At 45.7% G+C, this 15,589-nt stretch overlaps 1 protein-coding gene across 1 annotated transcript in view; it reads right to left on the reverse strand.

Annotated features, from left to right (window-relative positions):
• LOC105021841 (calcium-independent phospholipase A2-gamma) overlaps positions 1 to 15,589 on the reverse strand; it is a 32,945-nt gene that overhangs the window by 10,120 nt on the left and 7,236 nt on the right. Inside the window, exons 4-8 of the mRNA XM_013138940.3 lie at positions 15,018 to 15,169; positions 14,660 to 14,754; positions 7,940 to 8,111; positions 7,680 to 7,737; positions 6,880 to 7,074 (exon numbers count right to left, since the gene is read on the reverse strand). Coding sequence (XP_012994394.3) covers positions 6,880 to 7,074; positions 7,680 to 7,737; positions 7,940 to 8,111; positions 14,660 to 14,754; positions 15,018 to 15,169 — 672 coding nt within the window. The remainder of the gene's footprint in view (positions 1 to 6,879; positions 7,075 to 7,679; positions 7,738 to 7,939; positions 8,112 to 14,659; positions 14,755 to 15,017; positions 15,170 to 15,589) is intronic.

Consider the following 15,589-nt stretch of genomic DNA (forward strand, 5'->3'; position numbering starts at 1 on the left):
GCAAAAAAGTATGTTTTTAAGTAAGTGTTTTTGTTTACCAACTCAATGCATGTAGCTAATGTATATCGTAAAATAATTGTATCCAGTGTTTTTTAATGATCCAGAACTGCCTTTCTTGGATGTGAAGTCTAAAATATTTTGAGAGTACTAGGTCAGAGGCTCAAAAGCATAAACCTACTTATTATGTAGATGCTGTGCTGCTGTTGATACAGATCCAACTCCGGAGACTTCATTCCTCCTTGGGAGTTGTCTGCCCTCTGTTAGGGTCTAATTGTTGATTCACTGATAAGCCGCTTTCATTTTCCTTCAGCCTGTCTAATACAAAATTCTTACTATCTAATTAGGCTCCACTCTGCACCTATGGGAGCATGTTTCATGGCTAAAACCCAAGCCAAATTTACAGAATTATGTATAGTATGTGTTAGGGAGGATTTTTAAGTTCAGAACACCACATTCCTGAAATAGGTTATGTGTGAAGGGATGAATGGATAAAATTAAGACAGGTAGCTGCAATTTAAAGGGTAGTTTTTTCCTATTTAAAACCAATACAGACAAATGCTGTTGGTCCATCCCAATTGGTCCTCCAATAAATGTTTTGTCAAACTAGAAAAGACATATAGAGAAGTAAATGTGGTACGCTAAGACTTTGAAGTTGTGACAGCCAAAACATGTGAAACAATGTTGTTTGGACCCTCTAGCTTGAACGATTGAAGATTCAATTAATGCTAATTATTCAAATTATTTTCATAGTTGATACAAGTTTAAGAATTTTTTATTGGCATTGTCAAATGCCGCGAACACACAGGTTTCAGAATTCATCGCTGCACGCTATCTTTCATGCAAGGAACACATGGTCACTAACGGCACTTTGTGAATGCAACTAATGACAATAAATAATGAACTAACTTTTTTTAATACGTGTTTGAATGTTATGCCGTATCAACTTGGTAAAGAGAGATCCAATTGAAATAAACTGCATCACTTTAGTCAAGCATCATTTATTGGCCTATAGAAGCTTAGTTGATTTGATCGTCTCTCCATGTTCACGCCCACTACTCCAAGCAGCATGTCAAACTGCCCCGGTCAAGATGAAAGTCAAGACAGAAGTTTTTACACATACATACATATACACACACACACACACACACATACATATACATATTATATATATATACATGAATACATATATATACACACATATATATATACACATATACATACATATATACATACATACACACATACATACACACATATATATACATACATATACATATACATATACATACATATATACATACATATATATATATATATATACATACATATATATATATACATATACATATACATACATATACATATATATATACATATATACATATACACATATACATATATATATACATATACACATATACATACATATACACATATACACATATACACATATACACATATATATATATATATATATATATATATATATATATACACATATATACATATATATATATATTTATACACATATACACACACCCATATACATATACATATACACACACACACACACATATATTACTGAACATCTGATGGACGCCAGCCACCGTCCCACTCATCTACGGCAAAAACCATCAGGTACATACTGAGCACCGTTTACCAACATGCCCACTTCGCAATCAAGCGAATTCCACCACAAGGTACTCAACTAATCCACTGTGTAGAATGTCGAACCAGGTCCTCCATCAGTCCACCTCTTTTTAATTAAGTGAAGGCTTCTTATACTCAGACAGATGTACAGCCTGTGGATATACAACCTGGCTCAGTAAATCATGTCAGAACTACTATGCAAATCAGGTGAATAAATCCGGTCCTTTCAATGAATCAACTGTCCTGATAACATGAAATCCATACAGGCCCCGTCACGAAAAAAGAAGAGACGGGTGGACAATGGTGTAAGTATGATGAGCCTCACGGGCCCAGGTCATACCAGAGGTCTCCACGCCACGTTACGCAACTACACAGTCTAGTTCTCCTCTCTGACCTCTGACCTAGGAAGGACAGGGAGGTCAAAATGAGGTTCAAGTTGTCACCCGAGGAAGAGAATGGAGAATGATGAGGAAGGCATCGGTGTGGGAGAGAGAAAGAGATACTGTGAAAGAAAAACTATGCCCAGAAGCGAAGGAAAACCAATTCATGGCTTATGCCACTGAGAGTCACGGTCCCCACCTCTCCGCCCCTCCCCATCTTCCCTTCCTCCTGCAGAGAGCCTGGGACAGGAGCGTGAGTGACAGCAGCTGAAATTCTAAATAGGTGTGGCTACTCCTTCTACTAGTTTATGGGTGAATACACACAATAGGCAATAGGTCATACTGGGCTACCTCATATTCCAATGGCACATTGACAACGTCTATCATAATAACTTGCGTAAACTAATTTACCACAGCAATTTGTGTGTAATTTCCCTGGTGAGAACAGTGGAGCCTAAGTGGCTAAACGTGCTTGGGAATACAAATGGATTCATATAACACCAGGAGACTGACGGCCTGTCTGGAAAACAGCGTTCGGTACAGACATGGCCTGGACACGGCCCGGCACGGTCAGTTTAGTGCCGGCTCAGTCCGAGGAGTATTATGTACAGACATGGGCCGGACACGGCCCGTGAGGTCAGATAAGAACCGCCTTGCCAGAGAGGAGCGTTAGGTAACGACGTGGCCCGGCGAGGGTTAAGGATGTTAGAGAGAGAGAGAGGAACCGGTTGGCCGGTTTTCACACAAACAGTTAGTCTATATATCCAGCGGTCTGTTCTAATCCCTAAAGAAGTGTGGCAGCACAATCAAGAGTGTGTGTGTGTATGGGGCGGTGTAGCAAAATAGAGGAAGATGTTAGAGAGTAAAACATTTTTGTAACAACTGTGAGTGTGTGTGTGTGTGTGTGACACTGTGTCTACATGGGAACAGAGTGACACACTGTGTCTATATGGGAACAGAGGAGCGAGTAGTTAGATAGTAGCCCGGACGAAAAACTCTGAACTCCTCAAGGTGCAGCAGCATGGAAGGATTAACAGCGACGCTGATCTGTGATGCGAGGCAAAGCCGGGGGGGGGGGCTTTGCCTCGGATCACCGTTCCTCCTGCCATGGCAACCAAGGCAGGAGGAACGGGCGTCTCATGGCACAACCTGGGCGGCACCAGTGGCATCCCGTCACTGTCTCCGGGCAACCATCTCCAACCTTCAGGGATTACTGAGACTTTAATGTGGTACCTGCTCCTCCCTGTTCTCTTTCTCGCACTCATTCCCTGTTTTTCAGTCGTTCCGTGGTGGTGGGAACATCTGAGCACAAAACAGCTCACACTCACCACGCTTTCTCCAATTTTGTTTACAGTCACAGTCATTTCTGGCAGTTAAAGGTTGAAATGTCCCACCGTTCGGGAACATTCCCGACCCGGCTGAATCTGGAACTGGAAAGAGATTGAAAGGACAATGAAAACGTTCCAGCAATTCCAGCATTGATTCTGTATGTGGTCACAGCCTCGTTCTGAGACTTCCGACACAGGGAGCTGATTGTTTCCTGGGGCAGGGGTCATCGGAATACTCTGTGGGCTGGGCGACCTATGGAAGAGGGCGAGATGACTGCCTTGCTGGGTAATCCTGACATCACACAGACGGCACGTTATGCTCCACTCCCACTTCGTTCAGCCTGGTGCTCCTCTATGAAAAACACCAACTCAGCCAACAGAAGGTGTTTAAGTGCATGTGCGCTTTTAAATACTGCTTATTGGACTTGAGAAACAATTCAATTATAAGAGGATTTATGGAATTGAGGAAATCGCATGAGCTAATTATCAAGTGAAGATCCCAGCATGTATACAGGAAATGCAATTCATCACATTCAAAGCCAGAATTTAACATTTATTATTCCTGTTTTACTTTTCTTACATCAGTTTTGAATTTCCATTTTACTGTGAATTCACTTTACAGACTCTCATATGTAGAGAAACTCACAGTAGAGAGTAGATGAAGAATTCTGAGATACTGCTGTCATCTTAAACATTTTTAACTTCCTAAGGTCTTCGTCATGATTGGAAAAAGCTATCATCAGATAGCTCAAAGCTCCTAGCGGGTTAGCAGTGATATGACAAACACACCCATAATGAGGCTGCCTGCCTGCTTCTATGTTCTAACGATTCAGATGTAAATGTAGAAGTCAAACGATGTGGAACGAGGTGTATGTGGAGGAGGTTCTGTGTTGGGATAACATTCTAGCAGAGGTAAGGAAAACCAGGAGAACACAGCAGGCCGGGAAAGACAATTCCCAATGCAGGGAGTTCTCGTCAAGCATTCTGTTTCATTTCCATTATTTATTATTCCATCATTCAGAGCGTTCCCAACTCTTCTCCACCAATACGTTGCTTCCAATTAAGAGTCTGGGAGCACAAGAATGTCCCACACACACCTCAGTGTCTCGACACTACAGCTGCATTTCCTAAGCCAATTTGGGAGGATAATGTGAGGATGAAACGAGGAGAAGTCAAATCCACACAGACAAGAAACTACATACATCCTGGATTAGCCAGATCCTAGCCCTGTGCGCGCGTGTGCGTGCGCACGCGTGGAGATGCGATAAGGGGCGGAAAAGGGGCTGTGATATTGATCAGTAGAATGGATGAATTGAAGGAGAGTGGAAGGAAGCAGGACTGTGTGTTGCTCCTGTCTTGACTAATGGCATCATGACTGTTCAGAAAAGCATCTCTAAGAGTGCATCCAAAACCTATTTCCTATGTAGGGCACTACATTCCAAGGGCTTCGGTCAAAAGGAGTGCACTATATAGGTGACAGGGTGCCAGTTTGTCGGACTAAACCCCTCTTCTGGCCTCTCTGGCCAAATGCATCTGTCTGGAAACACACGCTGACGGGCGGGAAATTGAGCTCCTCCATTTGACCGCACTGACGGTTTCCAAATTACACCTAAAGTCCTGAGGTGTATTGCAGGAAATGGGGACACGGGATGATGCAGGATAATGTGAACAAGGATAACACGAGAGACGAGAGCCCATAAAGCTCAGTCAGTCTTTTAAAGGATAATACGAGAGACAGCCCATAAAGCTCAGTCAGTCTTTTAAAGGATAATACAAGAGACAGCACATGAAGCACAGTCAGTCATTTAAAGGATAACACGAGAGACAGCCCATAAAGCTCAGTCAGTCATTTAAAGGATAACACGAGAGACAGCCCATAAAGCTCAGTCAGTCATTTAAAGGATAACACAAGACACAGCCCATAAAGCTCAGTCAGTCATTTAAAGGATAACACGAGAGACAGCCCATAAAGCTCAGTCAGTCATTTAAAGGATAACACAAGACACAGCCCATAAAGCTCAGTCAGTCATTTAAAGGATAACACAAGACAGCCCATAAAGCTGTCAGTCATTTAAAGGATAACACAAGAGACAGCCCATGAAGTTCAGTCAGTCTTTTAAAAGGTGAAGGATACAACCTCAAGTAAGGCTGGGCAAAATGTCCCAAAACTTACATCACAATATATTCAAGACGAATTTGTATTACAATGTTGTCATTATAATCTTAAAATACACTGATCAGCCATAACATTATGACCACCTGCCTAATATTGTGTGGGTCCCCCTTTTACCGCCAAAACAGCCCTGACCCGTCGATGCATGGACTCCACTAGACCTCTGAAGGTGTGCTGTGGTATCTGGCACCAAGACGTTAGCAGCAGATTCTTGAAGTCCTGTAAGCTGTGAGGTGGGGCCTCCATGGATTGGACCTGTTTGTCCAGCACAACCCACAGATGCTCGATTAGATTGAGATCTGGAGGCCCATACGCAACAAACTGCGATGCACTGTGTATTCTGACACCTTACTATCAGTACCAGCATGAACTTTTTCAGCAATTTGAGCTACAGTAGCTCGTCTCTTGGATAGGACCACAGGGGCTAGCCCAACCAGCAGCTCCCGACATGCATCAATGAGCCTTGGCCGCCCATGACCCTGTCGCTGGTTCACCGCTTTTCCTTCTTTGGACCACTTTTGATAGATACTGACCACGGCAGACTGGGAACACCCCACAAGGACTGCAGATTTGGAGATGCTCTGACCCAGTCATCTAGCCATCACAATTTGGCACCCGTCAAAGTCGCTCAGATCCTTACGCTTGACCATTTTTCCTGCTTTTAACACATCAACTTTGAGGGCACAAATGTTCACTTGCTGCCTAATATATCCCACCCACTGAAAGGTGCCATGATACAGAGATTATCAGTGTCATTCACTTCACCTGTCAGTGGTCATAATGTTATGGCTGATCGGTGTATATATATATATTGTAAGTTTTTTTATAAACTGTTTAGGCTTAAAGTTGAATGCAAGAGATCAGAAAGAAAAACGGTTTTGTTTTGTACTTTTAAAAATTATTCTCATTAATAGTGCAAATAAAATAATACTGGTATGCAGCATTATAACTTCATCCCAAATAAAATATCCTTTTGAATTTGCAATATAACGATATCAAAGATTATGTTATTTTCATTATTGGATTATTTAAAACACTCAATAACAATATTTATTTAATTAATTGCCCAGCCCAACCCAACATGAAGTATTTCACTTTGAAACGGATCACCAGTAGATAACCACGCCTGGTCTGAAAACAGTTAAAGTAAAATATATTATAGGAAGAAGGTGAATGAAATTAGCATCATTCGGCAGGCAGATAAAGTGAACAAAAAAAACAAAGTGGTGCTCGCTGTTGAAACCTCAGCAGTACCAAACTGCCAGATCATTTAAATAAACAGTGAACCTGTGAGGAAAGGGAGCCTATCCCGGCGCACCTCGGTGTGAGCCAACCTGGCACATCTTACCTGGTGGAGGTCGTTGCCCAGCGCAAACTCCTGGAAGTACCCGGGGGCAGCGGAGGATGCCCTCACAGCCTGCCACAATTGGTGTTCACAGCCCCCCAGGTAGTGGGAGCGCACCCCCGGCTGGAGGTTGTAGTTCCTGAACACGTAGGCCTTGAGGGGAGTGCCTCTGTTCACTATGGTGCTCACTGCCGCCACCTGCGGGCAGGAGGAGGTTACTGAATAAGGCATTGGTGAGTTTTCCACAGGCGACGTCAGTCAGGGCATCATCATAGGCATATGATGTACTTAATAACAGAGCAGTGGATGAAATAGTGCGCAGTTCAGTCCACATCAGAGACATACACGGGGCGGGATATCAATTACAGAATACAAACAGAACAAAAAAGGCTCTACCAGAGAAGTGAAATCACCATAGCGACGCAACTTTCAGGCGCATTAAAAAACCTTTAGAACACCGCAGTGTTGAAAAACAATCATTAGAACGGCTTCAAGACTGATCGCAACAATAAATATAGGCTCATGTCACAAGCCTAACAGAACAGCAGGCTGACAAACGTTGTGCGAAAGTACCGGCCACCTCATCACTGCCCAGCCTAAGCCAAGCTGTCTGACATGGGGTTTGTAGAAATGATGTCAGTTCTGTGTCAGTGGGTTGTTAGAGGTGTGTTGGTTTCTGCCAGACAGAGAGGCAGCATATAAAGGCTTACTCTGTGACCTCATTATTAAGAGACTGCGAGGGATGCTTTCTCTCTGCGCACTCCAGACACAAGATTGAATCATGCCATGTTAGAAAGGCTAACCTTTGGGCAATTGGGGTTTCGTGATGTTTCCACCATCAGATCAGCGCCCATTTTCTCCCTGTAGGAAAAGGAGGAATAGGAAGACTTTAGGAAAAGAACAAAAAACAAAAAACCCTGTCTGACAGTGTGACTAGTCTTCAAATCCTTGCCTCCACCATTCCTCTGAAAGACCAAGGCAGAGGAAAGGGTCTTTGATCACCATCCAGAGGAACAGAGGGACTCCTCCATCCTAAATCTAAGTTATTCTGTTCTGTTCTCACTTGAGTATGTTCTCCCAGGTCTCTGAGTCATAGAAGGCATGGTTCCAGCCCATCTTGACGGTTCCCACGATGACGTTCTGCTTGAAGACATCAGAACCCAGCTTCCTGTAGAGAACCTCACACTCGTTCAGAGGGATCTGGAACAGCCCCAGCATGAAGCCCAGGATGGATCCTGATGGAAAGACAGGACATTAAGCCACGCATGCATGGAGGGGCACGGACGTATGGAGGGGCACGGACGCATGGAGGGGCACGGACGCATGGAGGGGCACGGACGCATGGAGGGGCACGGACGCATGGAGGGGCACGGACGCATGGAGGGGCACGGACGTATGGAGGGGCACGGACGTATGGAGGGGCACACAGTCAACTCCAACTCGAACAACGGGAATATCTCCCTTGACGACTAACAATATAAACTAATTCTCCTTGGGCTGTCTCAGGTCTGACTGGGCCTTACCAGACCAGGGGTGAAACACTAGTCCATCAGCATAATTTCAAATTTAAATTATGGAAACTGTGATTTATTGCGCTTTTCTGGCCAAAAATCTCTGGGCATGGTAGAACAATGTTCAAAGTATTGGGATACTGCAGGCCTAGGGCTTACAGTGAGAGACGGGAGGCTAATTGCTGGCAGGATAATCCGTTATGGGCATCATTACCCAGGGATGATCCACCCACAGCCACCGGATGGGATTAAAATGGAAACCAATGAATCAACCACAGGGACAGGGGACAGCAAGGAGAGGAGACGGCGGAGCGGGGTTGAGGAGACCGCAGGGCGGGGTTAAGGAGACCGCAGGGCGGGGTTAAGGAGACCGCGGGGCGGGGTTGAGGAGACCGCGGGGCGGGGTTGAGGAGACCGCGGGGCGGGGTTGAGGAGACCGCGGGGCGGGGTTGAGGACACGGCGGAGCGGGGTTGAGGACACGGCGGAGCGGGGTTGAGGAGACCGCGGGGCGGGGTTGAGGAGACCGCGGGGCGGGGTTGAGGAGACCGCGGGGCGGGGTTGAGGAGACCGCGGGGCGGGGTTGAGGAGACCGCGGGGCGGGGTTGAGGACACGGCGGAGCGGGGTTGAGGACACGGCGGAGCGGGGTTGAGGACACGGCGGAGCGGGGTTGAGGACACGGCGGAGCGGGGAGAGCGAGGGGAACTTGACACATCAAAATCAGTAAAAACACTAAGTCGTAAAAAATATCTGATTCTTAGGTTCCTGGCAAATTCCAGCACAAACATCCTGACCACAGCCATTTATTTAGCTGGCATATCCTTGACCACAGCTAGCATATCCTTAGCAATACAGTTTACAACAAAACTGCTTTTTGCCCAGAGACAATGTCTGTTGCCTTGGAAATCCTCCAATAACAACATCCAAAAGGCTCTCTCTCTCTTCCTCCATTTCTTTCACCTCTCTCCAGATCAACTCCAAAATACCAGCCTATCATATCCCTGCCGCTCCATCTTAACTCAACACACAACTCAATTCCAAAAACAGCTGTGCTTCCCCAAATGTTCAAGCCTTCCCGGCTGCTTCTCCCCAATGGAGCCCAATCCCTGTCAGGGGAGAGGGCGCCTCCCACTCACTCCCCCCCCTCGCCCAACCAGACAGCTCCCTGTGTAAGCAGCTGCCAGCCACCATCCCAGAAGAGAGACCCCTGTCCCAAAGCTATCACAGGAGGGTGTCCCCCCCAGGGCGGTGTCGTGACTGGCCTCCAGCCTGACGAGAGTGGCCAGATGTGGAGGGCCAGATGTGTCTCTTCTTAGTGTCAGTGTGTGTGTGTGTGTGTGCGCACTTCAGTAAGTCTGCTGGATGGGGATTACACTATCAAAACACACACACACACACACACAAAACAAACGGTGGCTCCCTGACAGCTTAGCGGTTAGATCATCTGACCAGCAACCGGAGGTTTGCTAGATGGAATCCCCAAGCCTGCGGTGGGGACAGTGTGTACAGTAGATCTGCCCATGAGCAAGACAGTAAACCCAAGGTAGGTGTGGTAGGTCGTACTGGAGAAGAGTGTCCGGTCAATTACTAAATTGTACGAATGTACGCTGGCTACCTAAAACTGCAGAAGATTAGGGCAAAGGCAACAGAGGGGGACAGTCAGGGGAGAAAGCATGACAGATACTGCAGCTCTGTGAGATGGGGGATGCATTAGTGTTTATTTCAGCTGTGATAAAAAGACATGCCCAGTCCTGGACAGAGAAGGATGGTAAACAGCACCCCACTGTGGTCGTTTGCAGAAAGGCCATAAAATAAGACAGAACACGAAAAGCAATGCATATTAAAACAAGAAACCAGGCAAGCCTAGTTCAGCCGGACCACAATAGAAAGTACTGTCCTCTTGAGATTCGAACCTGGGTCGCCCACATGAAAGGCTGCGTTGCTAACCACTACACCAAATCCTTGTTTGCCACTGGCCGTTCTAACAGCTTATTAGCCAGTAATAGGCTTTACCAGTATCTACTAACTTACTGGAATAGTCATAGGAATTGAGCAATTGCTAGCGAGTCTGCCAAAGCTATTTCATTTCAGGGCATAAGAACATATTTTTTTCTTTCATGGCATAACAACATACATTTTTATTTCATTCATGAATGACATTGATACAATAACAAACAAGAAAGGTGACGATAACTAACATTTTCATCAAGTGAAACGACGAGAGAATCGTGGTAATAAAATAAATAAATTATCGTTGTTCACAATAGATTTGAACTTGAGCCTACCACGTGAGAGGCACTGTCTTTAACCTTAACATCACGGCATTACGCATTTCACCAGTCGCTAAACACTATTGAGCATTGTGTTAAACAGACTAATGTTTCTTATTAAGTTTACCAATACCAGAAATAGCGTCTATGAGCTGTTAGCTTTTGCCACTGGCCGTTTGAACAGCTTATTAGCCAGTAATAGGGTTACTGGCATCTACTAACTTCTTAGGAATAATCATAAGAATTGAGCAATTGCTAGCGAGACTGAAGAGGAACTTTTCCATGCCAGAAACAGTCGCAATATAACCAAATACAATTTCAGTTTTCGGTTTTAGCCAGCGAAAATTTGTCAATACGGAATAATTCACAATGCGTACTTTGCTTCGCCTGCGAGGAGATACAAACTCGGGACCTGTAGTTCACAAGTCCGCTTCTCTAACCACAACGCTATTTTACAAGGGGCAGTCAGTCAGTATGAGACATTCGCTCTTCTTAGCCGGCCCCCCTTACGCGGTCCGGCAAAAAAAAAAATCATGAAACATTCTGGTTAGTTTGTCTGAAATCTTGAGATAAGTATCCACCTGCTCCAAACTGAAGATCATTATAATTGAGTCTCAAATAAGAACGTTAAAACATTGTTGAAAACATTTTATCAAAAAAATAAAGGATAAATACAGCCAAAGTTAGACACCCCATTTTCCAGGCTTACTGATGTTGTACAATGTTGGTGTATGGGCGTGCTGGTTACAGTGTCAGGGGGCGTGCTGGTTAGAGTGTCAGGGGGCGTGCTGGTTACAGTGTCAGGGGGCGTGCTGGTTACAGTGTCAGGGGGCGTGCTGGTTAGAGTGTCAGGGGGCGTGCTGGTTAGAGTGTCAGGGGGCGTGCTGGTTACAGTGTCAGGGGGCGTGCTGGTTAGAGTGTCAGGGGGCGTGCGGGGTACAGTGTCAGGGGGCGTGCTGGTTACAGTGTCAGGGGGAGTGCTGGTTACAGTGTCAGGGGGCGTGCTGGTTAGAGTGTCAGGGGGCGTGCTGGTTAGAGTGTCAGGGGGCGTGCTGGTTAGAGTGTCAGGGGGCGTGCGGGGTACAGTGTCAGGGGGCGTGCTGGTTACAGTGTCGGGGGCGTGCTGGTTACAGTGTCAGTGGGCGTGCTGGTTACAGTGTCAGGGGGCGTGCTAGTTTCAGTGTCAGGGGGCGTGCTGGTTACAGTGTCAGGGGGCGTGCTGGTTACAGTGTCAGGGGGAGTGCTGGTTACAGTGTCAGGGGGCGTGTGGGGTACAGTGTCAGGGGGCATGCTGATTACAGTGTCAGGGGGCGTGCGGGGTACAGTGTCAGGGGGCGTGCGGGGTACAGTGTCAGGGGGCGTGCTGGTTAGAGTGTCAGGGGGCGTGCGGGGTACAGTGTCAGGGGGCGTGCGGGGTACAGTGTCAGGGGGCGTGCTGGTTAGAGTGTCAGGGGGCGTGCTGGTTAGAGTGTCAGGGGGCGTGCGGGGTACAGTGTCAGGGGGCGTGCGGGGTACAGTGTCAGGGGGCGTGCTGGTTAGAGTGTCAGGGGGCGTGCTGGTTAGAGTGTCAGGGGGCGTGCTGGTTAGAGTGTCAGGGGCATGCGGGGTACAGTGTCAGGGGGCGTGCGGGGTACAGTGTCAGGGGGCGTGCGGGGTACAGTGTCAGGGGGCGTGCGGGGTACAGTGTCAGGGGGCATGCGGGGTACAGTGTCAGGGGGCGTGCTGGTTAGAGTGTCAGGGGGCGTGCTGGTTAGAGTGTCAGGGGGCGTGCGGGGTACAGTGTCAGGGGGTGTGCGGCACAGTGTTAGTGTAATATAATAGTATTTTACAGATATATACTATGTAAATATAATATCAGAATATTGATTTATACCACAGATTTGCATGTGATATGAGACATGAGAGCTGATATAAGCAATTGCTGTTTACATAAATATGATGCAATGCACATCATTACTTTTTAATAAATGGTTATCAAAACATTATTATAAATATCATTATCATCTTTTCACAAAGATGCATGCTTATTTGATGTAACATAAAAGCATTAAAATAAGAGTTCATATATTTATGCGTCTCCCTCTTCACAACATAATCGCAGTCGTAATTTGTTTTTTAATTTGGCAACGCGCCACCTCATTCATTTGGAGCAGACGGGCATTCGTTGGTGCAGACAGTTTGACCGCAGTAGACGCGACATGCTGCAAGGACTTAAGAGCAGGTTTTCGAAAGTTGTTTATTCCCTTAATAAATGCCCACGCCTTATAGGCTTTCGTCGGAAACGCACAACATGAACGGCAGTATGTGTCCTTTTTTCATTATGGTTTTCAACCATGTTCTTTCCAGGAAAATAAAAATGAGCGCATTTACTTTGCCTCGAATGATACCACATTTGATTTGGGTCGGGCTCTTGAATATACTATGAACTATGATTGGTCAAAACAGACAAGCCATCAAATATTATTGGTCAAAAAGACAACACCGGTACTGTACCACACCGAGGGAGGAGAAGCCCCACAGACGCATTTTAATGCGAGAGCAAGCAGAAATCGAAGCGGGTAGAGTGACAAAGATGTCAAGCAAACATATTAATAAGATACTATGGATTTAAATGGGGAAATATAGATAGAGAGGGTGCGGCCGCGGTGAAGGTCAGAAGTAGACCAAAAACCTACCACCCGTGACCAATACATTTTCTCCCACGACACTGTTTGAAAAGTAGCCCAATATGGCAACCCTGCCCTGGCGGGGTACAGTGTTAGGGGGGGGTGTATGGGCTGGGTCACTGTGGGAGGGACATGGGTGCAGCACATAGCTTTATGGACTGGAAGCGGTGGTAAATGGCCTCTTAACTGGACTCCCGAAAAAGACAACTGCAGCTCATTCAGAATGCTGCTGCTAGAATGTTAACCAGGACCAAGAGAACAGAGCACATCACTCCGGTTCTTAATCTTTGCATTGGCTTCCAGTCAGTTAGTACAGAATAGATTTTAAACTGGTGCTTTTAGTTTATTAATCTCTGAATGGTTTAGGACCTGAATACATTTCTGATATGTTCGAAGAATATAAACCGAGCAGGGCTCTTAGATCCATGAACAAAGGTCAGCTAGTAGAGCCCAGAGTCCAAACTAAACATGGAGAAGCTGTGTTTAGCACTTATGCTGCACACAACTGGAATAAACTACCAGAAGATCTTAGTCGTGCCCCAAACATATACATTTTTAAATCCAGGTTAAAAACAGTGCCTATGACTGAGCTCTTAAACTTAACCACACTGTTTAGCCTTATAGCTTCCTATGTTTTTATCACGTTTTATTTTGTTTTATTCTATTTCTATTTTATTATTCTATGTTTTATTATTATGCTGCATTTTATATTTCTATTTGATTTATTGTGTTATTTAAATGTACATTTTGCTACCTTTTACCAATTATAATGCAAGTTCTGGTGCTATCAGTGGAATAACCTCTGTGTAAATGTGCTGATGATGGATAATGCAAGTTCTTGTACTGCTGTTGAGACATCGATGTAGGGTATTATCTCACAAAAGGACTGACGAGTTTATTCAAACAATGGAGCACGAGGATTGAGATACCGGGGTGGTTCAGTAAACAGTTATGGTAACTGTAATTCATTGAGGATGAATATTAAATGCATGTACAGACATGGCATAAACGTCCCCCTGGAGAGAGCCAAGTAAGACATTGATGCAATGATTATCTCACATAGGGACTGACAGCTTCATCTTAGCATGGGAATGTGAGGATTGAGATACCAGGGTGTTGAAGTTCATGCAGTCCCCCTGGTGACAGCTGAGCTAGAGAATTGTAATAATCTGACTGTTTTAATTCCATTGCATTTTGGATTTTTATTTCCACTGTAAAGCAAATTGAATTGCTTCTATGCATGAATTGTGCTGTATAAATAACCTGGCTAGCTAAAACGCTTTGCACACGCGCACACATACACAAACTCGGTGAAGGCAACTAAAGCAGGGCTGTACCTGTGCTGACACCACAGATGTAATCAAACAGCTCGTGGATGGGTTTGCCAGTGAGGGCTTCCAGTTTCTGCAGAGTCTGCAGGGCAATCAGTCCCCTGGAGAGCAGAAAACACCCCAGTCATGAAGAGCCCCGACACAGATGATCTACTGTAGTGAATGGAAGTGCCCCCACTACACAAAGAAAACAAAGTCACCCAGGAAACGGTGAGTGCTGAAGATGGTTTCAGGAACCTTTGGACCATTGAAGCGGACCATCATTCAAATCCTAACACCTCTTTGTTGTTGGAATGAGTGTTTCCACCCTCCCTTCCTCGCTCCCTCCCTCCTGGCACAACCCTAACAACACATCCTACTGCACCTGGTTCCCCCTCCGTCGATGGACAGTACCCGAATCCCCCAGCCTTTGACAGGGTTGCTGTACCCCACCAAGGTGAGGGCCTCTCTGACCGCCGCCTTCAGGGACAGGTCTTCAGCCTGACGAAGACGCAGCAGGCATGGGATCACTTTCTCCTGACGGGGCATAAAGACAGCAGTCATAGATCCAGTCCACTTCCAGGCAGCACACATGCACGCACGCATGCGCACGCCCACACACACCAGCCTGTCAAAAACCCAGCAGGCAGGGCACAGCCTTAACCTGGAGGCAAAGCACACAACTTCTGAATGTTAATAAATAAAGTTAACTGATGATAAAGCAGTGTATTCTACACAAAGTGTTTTTAATATGGCACGTTCAACCAGAAGGGACAAAGAACATTGCTGGACGTCCCTAAAACAAGATGGACTCTAGCTTGCTGGCCAGTCAACAGAAAGTGAACAGAACTCAATTTAAAATCTAATTCAAAAAATTCCTCACTGAAAAGCTCTGAAGAAAAATTGTCAGTGTAATTCCTTAACGGACTGGAATTCAAAACGAAACCAACCCTAACT

The sequence above is a fragment of the Esox lucius genome, chromosome 19 (assembly GCF_011004845.1).
Source record: "Esox lucius isolate fEsoLuc1 chromosome 19, fEsoLuc1.pri, whole genome shotgun sequence".
Classification (NCBI taxonomy): Eukaryota; Metazoa; Chordata; class Actinopteri; order Esociformes; family Esocidae; genus Esox; species Esox lucius.